The following is a 15,183-nucleotide window of genomic DNA, read 5'->3' as shown; positions in this document are numbered from 1 at the left end:
GTTTTATTTGACAACGTAACGTTGCGTAACGAAACACCAATTGCAACAAAATTATTTCTTTCTTAACTAATACTTAATAAGTTATTACGTAAAACGGGCAAGGTAAACTAAAAGACTCATATGAGGCAAGATTATATAACATACTAACCATATCAAAAACAAAAATATTTATTTAATGGAATCCATCGACACAACTATTTCTAATCATCATAAATAACAATACTCTTACAATTAAAGTGCCTAAAATTAAAACCGTAATTACGCATATACATATAAATAGACTAAGCTACGTTCGACAGAAACACAAAATCCCTGGAGCGATCCTTATTTAATTGGTGTCAGTCTAGTTTGTTGTATGTTTGTACAGTGCACTAAACAAGCCGGTTTATTCCTGGCGCGGGCGCTTTTTCTTGTTGAGGAAGTAATGAATGCCGACCGCGACATTCATTCTGAAACCAACAACAAATACTAATTACAATTTTGTATCGCAAGCAATATTTATTTATATGGTCAGGCCAAACATTTTCGACAGCAGAAGAAGGCGATTCTAAAATTCTAGGCTGAATGATGATGATGAATAAACGAACTAACTACATGGCGCTGTTATATATGTATATATACCTGTATACCATCAATGAATTTTTGATAAATTCTATTACACTTACAGTATTACAAACACACAGGTAGAGTCCGGTTAAGATATTCCTACACCAATTTTGCATGCAACAGATTATGAAATTGCCCTATAACGGTGCAATATAGTAGTGGCCGGGCAAGACCTCTCATGCAGCTATTTGTAGTATTTATCAATCTTATGTGCTTTTCTAGCATTCGCAAAATACGGCACACTCGGTACTCACAGCATGGCCAACTGCTATTTCTTGGAGGAGGCGAGCGCGATGCCGAGCCCGACGAGGCCCCCGATGGCGATGACGGCGCCGCCCGCGACCGCCATGCCGATCAGACCCTCCTTCTCCATGCGCTTGTTTATTTGCCGCTGTAACACAACACAGACCACAACACTTCACAACTACAAATATTAAGCAGCACAGATTAGAATAGAGCGAATTGGCGACACCGTTTGATATTTAATAATTTTAACACATATCATCATATCAATGAAAGAACATGGGTCAAAATCATAAAAAAAAAACATTTATCTATACACGATGATTTTTAATCGGTGATCAGGAACATTTTTTTCTAACTCAGTAATTGATGTAGATCACGTTGAAGTCGTAATTACATGGAAACAAACTTGGTTTATACTACCATAATTTAAATTTTGAGATCAATTTTAACCTAAAATGCTTGTCACTCTACTAATCGGTATCTATGAGTTATAGCCTCTTTACATACTTAATGGCAATTGATAATTTATGAGTAATAACTTGTCATTGTCATTTGTCATATGCATAAACAAAGTCATAGATCCGTCAAATTTCCCGCCATATCGATGGCACTTGACGTATCGTAGTTACTTCTAGGATAACCATGTATTTAGTGGTTATTAGTTTTAATTATATTTTAACTTTTAATTAATTAAACAATGAGATAATTGTGTGAGATCTATGCGAGGTGAGCCTAATAAGTTTAATTTGGGCTAGATATTAATATTTTTCTACTCCTGATCACCGATTAAAAATCATCGTGTACATTTTTTTACATTTTTAGTTTTAATCGTGTGTCGATAGATGGCAGTTAATTTTACTATGACAAAAACCCTCTATACTATATATTCTCTTTGATTTTATAAAACAGACAACGCACAGCCTAAGCTAAGGAAGGACCTAGAAATATGATCATATTATATTTTTCAAATGTTGTAGTATTTTTCAAAAGAAAGTATATTTTTAAGGTCCTTTAACGAGTTGCCTTAGGTATGAGCAGAAGTTGAATATTGAAAGATTCTTCAGGAGTTCAGGACAAAGTCTCGAGCAAGAGCCTAGTGTTGTTGCACGCATGGCGTCACCGTCAGCGTCAGCGTCAGGCGTGTTTCTATTATGTATTTAAATGAGTACGTTGAAAACAGCTACAATGCATGATAAAATATTGACATCATTGCATATATTACGTAACCCTATCGAAGGGCGATTCTAGATAAATCACTCCATCCTAAACTTATTATAGATGACTATTTACCTATGTCTAAATTATAAAATAATATTTCAAGTGTTACAGCGAATAATACCCTAAAATAAATACCCTAGCAAAATCAAGTACCGCACGTTTGTATACTAATCTATAAACATTCATACTCTTAAGATAATGGCAGATGTTCACATATAATTAACGGCAATATTATAGCGACATTATTTTTGTAATTTTACAGTAATATTAACGCACTTTCTATTTTATACAATTCTGCGAAAATGGGCCGAATCGAATAAAACGAAATACGCGGAAAATAATCACGAATCATAAGTATGTACCTTTTAAAAAACCGGGCAAGTGCGAGTCGGACTCGCGCACGAAGGGTTCCGTACCATAACGCAAAAAAACGAAAAAAAAAAGCAAAAAAAAAAAAACGGTCACCCATCCAAGTACTGACCACTCCCGACGTTGCTTAACTTTGGTCAAAAATCACGTTTGTTGTATGGGAGCCCCATTTAAATCTTTATTTTATTCTGTTTTTAGTATTTGTTGTTATAGCGGCAACAGAAATACATCATCTGTGAAAATTTCAACTGTCTAGCTATCACGGTTCGTGAGATACAGCCTGGTGACAGACAGACGGACGGACGGACGGACGGACGGACGGACGGACGAACGGACGGACGGACGGACGGATGGACGGACGGATGGACGGACGGACGGACGGACGGACGGACGGACGGACAGCGAAGTCTTAGTAATAGGGTCCCGTTTTACCCTTTGGGTACGGAACCCTAATAATAGGGTCCCGTTTTACCCTTTGGGTACGGAACCCTAAAAAAAACAATTATCATATTAACACATTCAGGCCTTTAACATCTTGACAGATGATTTATGCAGCGTCTGTAAGCGAGGAACAACGTCTCTCGTGGCTGTATAAGCCAAACACACGTAAATATAAAGGTAAATAACTTACAGTGCATCTATGCGTAATTGCGTATATGCGAAAACATCTTTCGTAATTTTTATCGTGCTTGAAGGTCATTATCATAAACTTAGAATAAATTAGGTAAGTACCAATTTGTAGGCATAATGTGAGTCTTATTTCAAAGAGTTAAGGTCTAACAATGGTAAATTGAGTATGTGGCTTAGTCAGTAGGGCTAGTACATCAATAACATCCTCTTATTCGTGATCAGTGATCACTGACCCGTAACCACACATTGCAACTCACACAAAGTAATTTAATCTAATCTAACATTTTAACCACGGGCACAAGATTAAGAAAATAAAAGACCAACCTCTAATGCCAGCACCTGCTGGTTGGCAGGCTCAATCTCCAAGAAAGCCTTGACGAAGTGTAGCGCCTTGTTGTACTCCTTGATGCGCGCGTTGCCGATGGCCAGGTAGAACAGGTAGTCCCGCTTGCCTTCGGGGTGCGAGTTGAACAACTCCTTCAGGAGCAGGATACCCTGGAAATGTATCAAGTTTGTGCAGGTTATGTTCAAGTTTTGGAGAATTTATAATTATTATTCTCTTTATTTATTATATTAAGGGCCTATACTCCTATAGTGTTTCACTGCTAGGAAAATGTTTCCTCTCTCAATTTCCATCCATCTTGGTTTGGGGCCAGTTGTAGAGATATATGTCTATGTCATCCTACCAGTGGAGATGGCCGGCCTGCCAGCTCTTATAAAATAAATAAGTAATTTATGCCTCAATCCTTGTAACTAATAGTATCCTTTCAATGAATTCCTCATTTACGAGACCAACTATAGTATTCATAAAATGCTGAGTGTAAATCTGATTTATTTATTCAAGTGTAAGTTGTCATTTGGATAATCTTAATGAAAACTTGCAAGTTCACAAAGTAATTTCCAGTAGTCTCATGGTCATGTAATTTGGCATACCATTTCATTTTTAGGGTTCCGTACCCCAAAAGGTAAAAACGGAACCCTTATATAGGATCACTCGTGCGTCTGTCTGTCTGTCCGTCTGTCACAGCCCATTTTCTCCAAAAGTACTGGACCAATGAAGTTGAAATTTGGTACACATATGTAAATTCGTGACCCAAAGACGGACATCTTATGTAAACAAATGAATTTTAAGCATGGAGGCCACTTTTGGGGGGTAAATGAGAAAATTAAACCATTCTCCCCCCCCCCCCCCCTTTATCTCCGAAACTACTAAAATAGTCCTTTACCTATAGATGACAGGAAAACCAATTAGAAATATGCGCGAATAATTACTTAGTTTTTGATCCAACCCTTGCGGGTTCTTTAAAAGCAAATCACTCACGTTTCACATATAAAAAATACATTGTTAAAAATTGGGTAATGTACGGAACCCTTGGTACGCGATAGACGTGCGCGCCGCCGCGGCGCGCCGCCGCCATAGAGAGTCAGCGCGCCGCCGCCGCCGCCGGTAGTCTAAAATTCGCGCCGAATATTTTTTTATAAGACAGTATTATGCAGCGTTAAAATATGTAATAGGTTATAGACCGATAAGAAATAGTTGAAAATTATTGCGGGCGCCACTTCCTACGTAACTCTCACATTTTTAATGAAAATACTTACTTATTTGGCAATAATTTAGTACGGAATTTTTTTGGTTATTGTATAATTTATTTTCTACAATTTTATGTCGCACCAACACAATACTAACTATTTCTTATGTGGCAGTATGATTTACATATAAATGTGTTGTATGTATGGGTAAAACACATTTACAAAGTATAATGTCCAGTGTTTTAACCGTTCTCGATAACACGGCACTTTTGCTAAGTCCAGTATGTTGGACATTGCCAAGTATGCGAAGAGTAAAATTATCAAATTTTCTGGTAGTTTTTATGGTAAATAAATTAAACAGAGGTATGTTAGGTATTTCAAAACGTTTTAAAAATTCATTACTTGTCGGTTTACAACGTAATGAACGAATGAACCAACTAGATAAAAAAATATTTTTACGGATTTTTTTTCCTGTGCGTTCATCAAGACATCAAGAGACAGACCCGATTTCATTTGAGAAATTTCTTACGAGAATATTGATAAAATTGCATGCATTATTGTGAAAACCATTGCTCAGACTGCCACCTAGTCCTCCTACGATACCCCGCTAAGTTTGATAAATGACAGTAAAATTTTACCACCTACGAGCTATAAAGTTTTTGGAAAAATATTAAAATTATAGGTTTGACTTTAATTCATAACATAAGTTGACATTATCAGTAAGTGTATTTGTAATTAAAAAATGCAATTATTCTATATTTATTAAAAACATGAATTTGACAAAAAAGCCTTATGCACATAAAGTACTGTATGTATCCAAAATACTGGACGTCTTTTCATTATGCGGCGTATCTTTTTATTTACACCGAACCTGGCAACATCCAACATATTTAACATACGTATGTTTTTTTCGGAACTATTATAAATATATTTTTTTCATGATTTTTCTACAATAAACAACCACATAATAAGATAATAACACCAAAAAAATTATACTAACACAGTTTTTTGAGATTTTTTTCCCTTGTCGAGGGGCTACCCGAGGTTTCCATCGATTTTTGACAAGTTTTGAATCGTATCCCCTTTTTTTGCACTACAGATAGAATTATAAGACAAACGGTTATCGGTTTTTCAATCTTTTATCTCCAGTTTTGTCCACCGGATTTTGAAAAAAATGAATAAATACTTATTTTTTTATGAAGTTTTTAAACATTGTCTAAAACACACTTTTTTCGTATCCAGTTTGCGGTGATCTTACATGTACGAAATCTACATATTTGGGTTCGTCTTTGACGTCTCGAAAAAGATGTCCCGGGTTTTAATTTTAAACTAATTAACACAAAAGTTATGGCCAGCAAACCAGTTTTTTAGCCTAAAATTGTTCAACTTAGATGCCAAATATCTCGAAGACAATGAACTTTGTAAATATGGGATACTATATTGCTTAAAGCCTTGCTGTTAATATAATAAGGTACAAAAAACATTAGAAAACTAAGGGATACAGATCGAAGGTCATTGGCGTGGGGTGGGGGGCCCCTTAAGGCTTAAGCATAACTTTTCATTAAACGTCTTAATGTTGAAAAGTTGAAAAATCCCACGCCGCCGGCGTTACGCCGCCGCCGTGGATTTTTTCGTGGCGCGCCGCCGCCTGATTTTTTTTGACCGGCGCGCAGGTCTAGTACGCGAGTCCGACTCGCACTTGGCCGGTTTTCAGAAAGGCCATAATAATAAACTAATTCGAGGGCGAGTCACCGTCTGCCGGAAATAAAATTGCATACCGTTTTATTAGGCAGGCGTCCGGTTTTTACAAGCTTTTATTTAGTTTCACCTGACCGTTGTCTGTAATCAAATCTTGCAAGTTAAATTTGATCCACTTCCCGGTTTCCGATTGAGCTGAAATTTTGCATACATACGTAAGTCGGGTGACAATGCAATATTATGGTGTCGTCAAGCTGATCTGATGATAGAGACCAGAGGTGACCATAGGAACTCTGTGATAAAACAGCAAAACCTAATTGTGTTTGGGGTTTTTAGAATTGTCTCCATGAGTATTAATTGCCTGTGGAAATAAAAGTACGGTCAGCAATAAAAGCTTGTACCAAAAATGAAATTTTTGCCAAAAACTTATTTACCCCATAGCTCAGTACTTAGTCCATCGCTGTCACCCAATAACCTAGTTCATTTTAGATATAGTGGGTGCTGACTCTGCGTGCGTCCCATGACACGGGTAAGGGCAGCATCCGCTCGGTGTACCCCTTACATTTCATTAAAGTGTCAAAAGGGCCTCTACGTGTTGGCTTCGGTTCCACGCACGCCTCCCAAAGGTCCGGAACACCATTGTTCCGTGATGGGAAAGACATACAATAAAACTAATTCAATTAAAATAGGCTACAAATATAATGACCACCAAAAAATACTTTGGTACCCTAAATAAAAAAATCATGCTTACCAAAAAAAATTACTGAACACCAAAAAAATAAGGCCTAAAAATACAAAAGTACCACCACTTTAATTACGACTGCACTTCAAATTGTATTCAAATACCAAATATATTGAATGATCACCAAAAATCATTAATGATCACCAAATCTTGAAGACCAATTTAATGCGATATTTTCACCTAAATAAACCTCTAGGATTACCAAAAAATGTATACATATTACCAAATAAAGTAAACTGATGCCAAAATTACTAGCCCCTCCCGCTCAACCCCCCGTAGCCCGCATCGCATACCTACCTAACCTAATCTACTTTTCTAGTAGCATTTCGTTATGCTACTAGAAAAGTAAGTTAAACTGCTATCAGTTAAGTGGGTTAGCTTAGGTTAGCACTGCGACCCTTACAGAAACGAAATGGTACTAGAAAAGTAGGTTAGGTTAAGTTTCAACTGCTACCCATACAGATACGAAACGCTATTAGAAAAGTGGGTTAGGTTAGGTTTGAACTGCGACCCTTACAGAAAAGAAATACTACTAGAAAAGTGGGTTAGGTTAGGTTTGAACTGCGACCCATACAGAAACGAAATGCTACTAGAAAAGTGGGTTAGGTTAGGTTTGAACTGCGACCCTTGCAGAAAAGAAATGCTACTAGAAAAGTGGGTTAGGTTAGGTTTGAACTGCGACCCTTACAGAAACAAAATGCTACTAGAAAAGTAGGTTAGGTTAGGTTAGAACTGCGACTGTTACAGAAATAAAATGCTACTAGAAAAAGATGACGAAGTGGATTAATTAATTTAATAGGATAACGATATATTAAATGTTTGCACATTTTTAATTAAAATGTGGTTACAATTCTTGTGATCATTTACTATTTTTGCGTTTACAATGATTATTTTGGAGCCATTTGCTTTAATAGGATAGCAAGATTTAAAAATTTGGTTATCATTTTACATTAAAATGGAGTTCAAATTTTGGTGGTCATTTACTATTTTTGGGTTTACAATGATTATTTTGGTGTCATTTTCTTTAATAGGATAGCAAGATGTAAAAATTTGGTTATCATTTCACATTAAAATGGGGTTTGAAATTTGGTAATCATTGACTATTTTTGGGTTAATAATGATTAGTTTGGTGTCATTTCCTTTAAAAGGATAGTAAAATGTAATAAAATTGGTAATCATTTCACATTAAAATGGTGTTATAATTTTGGTGATCATTCATGATTTTAGGGTGGTAAAATAGATTTTTTTGGTATTAAATTTTACTAAATCTGGTGATCAGTTAAATAGCAGCCATTAAAATATATAAAAAATGTGATGCAAGCATCTTTTAGGATTTTTTTTACAACTCCCACTTTGGTATGGAAAAAATAATTATATTTTTCTTTTTTACATAAGCTTTGTAAACCTCTGTGACCTCCTAAAGGATAATACACAACCCATAGGTTTAACAACACTAGTTTAAGGTTCCAGTCAACAAGGAACTCATTTTAAGTTTTGTCGTTTCTGGCAGTCAGCTCAACAATCCATCACACAAAGTTGTGTAAGCTTTTGCCCAAGGTCTGAAGTGTTACAGGATAGTTATTTCAAAAATATCATAGGTGTCCAAAATTAAAACTTAAAAGAAAAATTATCATAAGCAGTCTTTAAACATTTTTAACATCACATAAAAAAAATTGTGTACTAAAAAGTACTAGTTATTATTTAAATAGGGACAACAATATATATTGAATCCAAAGTCCAATATAATTGAAACAATCAATATATTGAAATTGAAAATAATAGTTTGTCTTATCATCAGTTCCCACAGTTTAGATAAGGCGTTACACGAATGACAAGTGCCGACAAGCCCTATAGAGGAAAACACAAAAAGAATTGAAAGAATCAATGTTAAGGATAAAATCATTGGTGATTCATATGATTTATACAAAGTATCTATACTAATATACCTCATGTAACATTGAAAAAAATTATGATAGCGTCACACATAAGTATATTACTAACTTTCGAATCACGCGATTTGTGAAGAAGCATTCTATAAAGTTTGGTGACGCACCTTCTTGATGTCTGTGGGGTAACGGCTCCGCACCAGGCACCACGCGTACTCGAACTGCGCCTTGTGCGTGACGCGGCCCTGGTGAAGCTGCTCGTGGAACACTTTCTCGAACTTCTGCACAAACACAACAACTCAACACAATGCACCTGTGACTCACGCAAATATTGCACAAAAACAATCATTACTTGCAAATCTTCCGAGGAAACCACCTCATCCAGAACGTCTTCCATTGTAAGTGAGTGCTTTAGTTTACGAGTAAAAAACGATTTTATGAGATATCTACGTAGAAAATAACAATATCATTATTTTTGCGTTTATCAGTCGAAAAATCTGACGGTCGGTATAAATGTATTTGACAAATTTTTGACAGATCGGTTTTTTTAGTGATCGGCTTATTCGAATGCTTGTATTTTTGCCACAGCTACATACAGTGTTTACGTGTTTACGCAACCCAGAAAAAGAAGTGGTCTAAGATCCCACATATATGGTCGACCTTCACCAATCTGTCTGACGGATGAAACTATGAAAACCTTAGGTGCCAAAACTGAGAAGAAGGTAACTGCCTTGGAAAATGATGTACAGAACTTGAAAATCGTCCCAACTCCCTCGACATCGAGGTCATTGTCGTGTGAAGAAATCGTGGCCGAATTTAAGGACCGCTGCGTTAGAGAAAAAAATGTAATCATTATTGGTATGAAAGAAGCTACTGGCAACAGTGGTGCAGAACGATACAGAATTGACAGGGAACAAGTGTCAAAAATCATCACAAAAATTTATGAGGAAAAGGATGGTCCAGAGCCCCTGAAAGTGTCCAGACTTGGAAAATATGCCGCAGACAAAAATCGACCCGTAAAAGTGTCTTTTGAAGCAACGGCAACGGTGAAACATATTTTACAAAACAGATCTAAATGTGATGACCATATCAAAATATATTCAGACCAAACTCGCGCCCAGAAAGAGCACCTTAAAGATCTGAGAAATGAGTTAAAGCGACGCCAGGACAGTGGAGAAGCAAATTTGTCAATAAAATTTATAAAGGGTAGCCCAAGAATCATAGAAAAGGACCCGGAAAACTCTAAACACCCCCAAGCACCACAAAAGACGTAGACACAAAGAAAATTTTGTACTAACTGATAGCTTGTTATGATGAATTGAGGATATAAGTATAAGCAAGTCATCTTTTCAACATATTTTATCTCAACATTCAACGTAAGAAATATCTTAAATAAATGCAAATTGGATTAATTAAAACATATACCAAAAGGAATATCTTACCAAATATATAGGTACCAAAACTATTTTTTTTATTAAAATGTTAGGAAAGTCTTGAATCACAATGTTAATAACAATATATACATAGCTGAAGTTAAGTAATAAATATAATTAATAATAATAATAAATAAATAAGTTGTTCTCATCTTGCTAACGGCGAGTACTTGCACAGACATAACCTCGTAGCCAGAATTATTCACCAGCAGCTTGCCCTCCTATACGGCCTTGTGGACCGCGAAGTGCCGTACTACAAGTACTCACCTGCGCCAGTTCTCGAAAATGGTCGTGCCACGCTCTATTGGGATCGATCTATCATCACTGACAGGACTATTGTAGCCAATAAGCCTGACATCGTGCTGATAGATCGATCGCAGCGCCGGACCGTGCTCGTCGACGTCACCATCCCCCATGATGAGAATCTCGTGAAGGCCGAGAAGGACAAGTCCAGCAAGTACCTAGACTTAGCCCACGAGATAACCGCTATGTGGGATGTTGACTCGACGATCATTGTTCCTATAGTCGTGTCAGCGAACGGTCTCATAGCGAAGAGTCTCGACCAACACCTAGAGAGACTCTCGCTGGGTGGTTGGATCAAGGGTCAGATGCAGAAGGCGGTAATTATGGACACGTCGCGTATAGTACGTCGATTCCTCACTCTGCGGCCCTGACCACCGGCAGCTTGGACCCTGCCCCGCTGCCGGCGGCACCCTAGGTTAGGTTTTTTATAATGTGTTTATATATTTCTGTTATGTTTTGTAAGTGTTTTTATATTTTACTTTATACTCACATTGTAAAACCCTAACCTAAGACCCTAATTGAATAAAGAGAATAAATAATAACATTTACAGTAATTTCAAATAATTTTGTATGATATTGATATAGGCCATGCTGTCCAAAGCCAATGGAAACATCTTATTACAATCCATGTAACTTTATAGTTAGTACTTATTTATGAGCATGTAAATAAATCTACTAATTCTTTTATTGAATGCTGCTTGCTGTTACCAATGTATTTACTATAATATAATAATCTGTATGTTCTCATTTAAGTGAATATGTATGATATTCTTATGGGAATAAATATTGTTAACTGTAAATATGAAAGAAAATATGTTCCAGAACATAAATAAATAGGGTTGTCCAAAGAAATATGGTCAAGGCTATTTTTAATAAATTTTTGAAAAAAAAATTTTTTTCGGAAAATTCCACCGATTTGTCTGACAAACGAAATAAGTTTCAATGGAAAGTATACAACTTGTACAACATAAATCATCTAGGTTGCCTATCTTTTTCCGGTCACTATTATGTGGTTGCTGTGTTTAAAGAGGTTATTTTATATCGATAATTGCACTCAGTGTTGGCCGAAAGTTAATGCAAATTGAAAATGTTGGCCATTAACCATCATAAATTGAATCGTAAACTGTAAGCGTCCGTTAGGGTTTAAGGTTCAATTTATAATGGTAAATGGCCAACATTTTCAATTTGGATTAACTTTCGGCCAACACTGATTGCACTCATCTGTCTGACGCTTGAATTATACATCAAAATGATGGTAATTTTATTGCAAATACAATGTATAGGGTTGCCTGTGAAAATCCGGTCACAAATAAGGGTTGCCAGGTTTTTAATTAAAATAAGAAGGGAAGATTTTTAGCGATAACTCATAAACGGCTTAACTGATCAAGTTTGTTTTAATTTTATTTGATTGAGTTTTTTAAGCACTATTTTCATGATTTTTTCCATATTTTTTGGACAGATAGTTCAAAAGTTAGAAGGAAAAACCTTTTTTTTTCTTTCTAAACGATTATTTCCGAAATGATTCACTTTATCAAAAAATGATGTTTAATGACCCCTACTTATTTTAAATGGCCTATCCAACGACACCCCACGCTATGAGGTTGAAACAATAAAATAATTGTCACACACATTTTGTTTCTTTCAAAGCGATTATTTCCGAAAATATTCACTTGATCAAAAAATTTTCTTCTAAAACCCGTAGTTATTTTGAAAGACCTTTCCAACAACATCCCACACCATAGGGTTGCCACGAAAAAAAAATCCTCACGTACATTTTGTTTCTTTCGAGACGATTATTTCCTAAAATATTTACAAAAGTGAATTGTTTTTAGATAGGCCTTTCAAAATAAATAGGGGTCTTAAAACAACATTTTTTGATAAAGTGAATATTTTAGGAAATAATCGCCTCGGAAGAAACAAAATATACAGGATGATTTCGGGGTCGTGGAGCAAGCGAGCCAGACATCATACAGAATTCAAAGATGAGCCTAATGATGTTGTTAATTATTGTTTATCACCAATAATGATGATTATTTTCCAGATGACAAGTAGGAAAAAACTTATTTGCATACAATTTGGTCATCCTACTCAATGTGACGTCTTGTCACTTTCCATACAGCGTATGTCAAAAGTCGTAGGGTGACCATAATTACTTTGTATAACATTAATTTTACTTGAAGAATAAGAAAAAATTTACTAATTCTATTTTAATCAAATACTACCAAATGATAATGTGGAGGTTTATTTATTGGATACAATAATACATTATAAATTCGCTAAATATTATCAAATTAATAAATTACATTAAAATTAACTTAAACTAAACTAGATATTACTAGAATTAAAAATGAAATAAATAAATTAGTACTAATTTAAACTACCTATAAATACAGTATAAAAAACCTATAAAGGACCCAATCATAAGAGAAATGCCCCGTCTAAAAGTTCGGCCTGCGGCATGGACCCCATTACACTGGCGGCGTTACCTCTCTGTACCGCTAGGGCGATACGCTGAGAGAGGTACGCGCCAGCCCTACGGTCCCCTGTGGAGTCGACCAGCCGCGCCGACAAAGCCTTCATGAATGCCTTCATGTCGGATGACCAAGGTCCCAGAGTCTCAACTGCGAGCGCCGCAAACTCATAGTCGTTAACTAAGGTCGAGTATTTGCGGCGCTTGAGAATCTGGGCCTGGTCAGCCGCAGCGCCAGCCTGGATGCGAGTCGCCCCGATGTGGGACTGTGCAAGGGTGTCAACGCACGTCGCGTCCCACACCAGGGCTCTTCCTAATTTCCACGGCACTAACGTTGCTCCGTCGGGACGCTTGCCGTCATCTCTAGCCATGCCCACTGGTTCTAAAACTGCAGGCACAGAGACGGTGGCAAGCGCGCGACGGACCAAATCGTTGATAGTGCCGTGGCGATACATGCGGCCGGCGCTTTTTGCGCAAGAGAGGCCATGCCGGCCCAGCTGGTCCACGCTTTTGCCGCAGGCACATGTGTGGGAAACACATATTCTGGACCCAAGCCTCAAGCCTATTGCTATTCTTAGGCTACTTGGGTCCAGAACCGTGCCTATTGCCTTGGAAGGGAGAGTCTGTAACCAGTGCCCCGACTCGGGGGCCGAAACTGCCAGAATTCGAGCGTGATCAAAGTCGTCCGGGCTGTTGTCTATAAGTGTGGCATGGACTGCCTCTAGGCGAGGGGAGTCCCAAGCCCGTTGAATGTGCCTGGCGTCTGGGATGTCCGCACTCGGGCATGACTGACACCATGCCTCTCTGGCCTCCCTGAGGCTCGCTACCTCATCATCGAGTATCTGTGGAAGGTTTAGAATGACACCGATGAGAGACAGCGAGCCGTACACGGAAGACAGAAAAGCAGGTAAAGCCGAGCTGGCCGAAGTGCGAACCCCGAGCCCCCCAAACCTAATTGGGAGAACTGCCTGGGTCCACGACCTAGTATCAAACTGTATATTTAAAATTTTGGATAGCGTGGCCTGAAGGGAGGTATCAATGGAAGAAAGAATAGAGGGAAACTTCCAGATTGGGCAGCTGCGTAGCAAATACATGAATTTTGGGGTGAATAGACAGAAACGGATGATGAAGAGAGCTATATGCGGGTTTATTTTGAAAAGTAACTCTGATGTACTGTTAAAAAGATTTAGTTTACAGTTAATAACAGGTGCGATAGCTTCGCCAAAGATCGGTGAGCCCAAAAGAGTGAGGGATGATTTTGATTGAACTGAAATATTTGGTAAAACTTCGTTAAAATTAGTCAAATAGTCGTTTTTTATGTCCGAAGGAAGGTGTTCAGGGAAAAAAATTTCGCATTTGGTATAATTTAGTGAGAGTCCGATTTCAGAGAACTTTTCTTCGATACATATTAAATCATCTAAAACAGTTGCAGCGTCTCCTCCAAGGGATCCGTCGTCTAAATACCATATGTTGAATTTGGACTTTAAACCTGATATAATGGGGTGGATGACTAGACTAAAGATGGCTGGCCCAAGCGGGTCCCCTTGTTGGCAGCCCATGCTCGATGAAATAATGTTATCTCCAAATAGCAATTTTGACGGTGCTCCGTAACATTGCCAAATGTATTTGTAGAGGTCTGGCAGTTCTTTTTTCACCGCTGCTAGCAGAGCACCGCGATCGATCGAATTGAAAGCATTTTTTACATCTATTTTCACAAAAATTTCGAAATCCGGACCACTTAAAAACGTGCGTGCAGCGTGCACTGCCGCCTCACATCCCCCTTTTACACCAAAACCTAGCTGCTTAGGCTTAAAGAGATGTGTAAGTTTATCATTAAATTTCTTACAACACAGCTTTGAGGCCAAACGTCTGTACGTGCATCCCACAGCAATCGGACGAATACCGCCATCCTTTTTTGCGAGAGCTACTAGGTTGGCGCCGTACAAAAGTGGGGCTATCTCGGTGTGCACGAGTCCTGCAAGCATTAAATTGATAAGTCCTGTTATTTCTTTTACCAGGGCAGAACTCGTGTCACCTAATGGTGTATTGATT

The 15,183-nt window shown here is 37.5% G+C and overlaps 1 protein-coding gene across 1 annotated transcript; it reads right to left on the bottom strand.

The window, feature by feature from the left end:
- Positions 1 to 154: 154 nt before the first annotated feature.
- Positions 155 to 9,453, bottom strand: LOC134790462 (mitochondrial fission 1 protein). The gene is made up of 5 exons (XM_063761271.1): positions 9,278 to 9,453; positions 9,093 to 9,206; positions 3,394 to 3,564; positions 861 to 997; positions 155 to 449 (listed from the first exon to the last, which is right to left on the bottom strand). Exons 1-4 carry the CDS (start codon positions 9,320 to 9,322, stop codon positions 875 to 877), a joined length of 453 nt encoding a protein of 150 aa, XP_063617341.1. The 5' UTR covers positions 9,323 to 9,453; the 3' UTR covers positions 155 to 449; positions 861 to 874.
- Positions 9,454 to 15,183: the final 5,730 nt, after the last annotated feature.

Source organism: Cydia splendana, chromosome 5 (assembly GCF_910591565.1).
Source record: "Cydia splendana chromosome 5, ilCydSple1.2, whole genome shotgun sequence".
Lineage (NCBI taxonomy): Eukaryota > Metazoa > Arthropoda > Insecta > Lepidoptera > Tortricidae > Cydia > Cydia splendana.
This window is presented reverse-complemented; position numbering and strand designations above follow the sequence as displayed.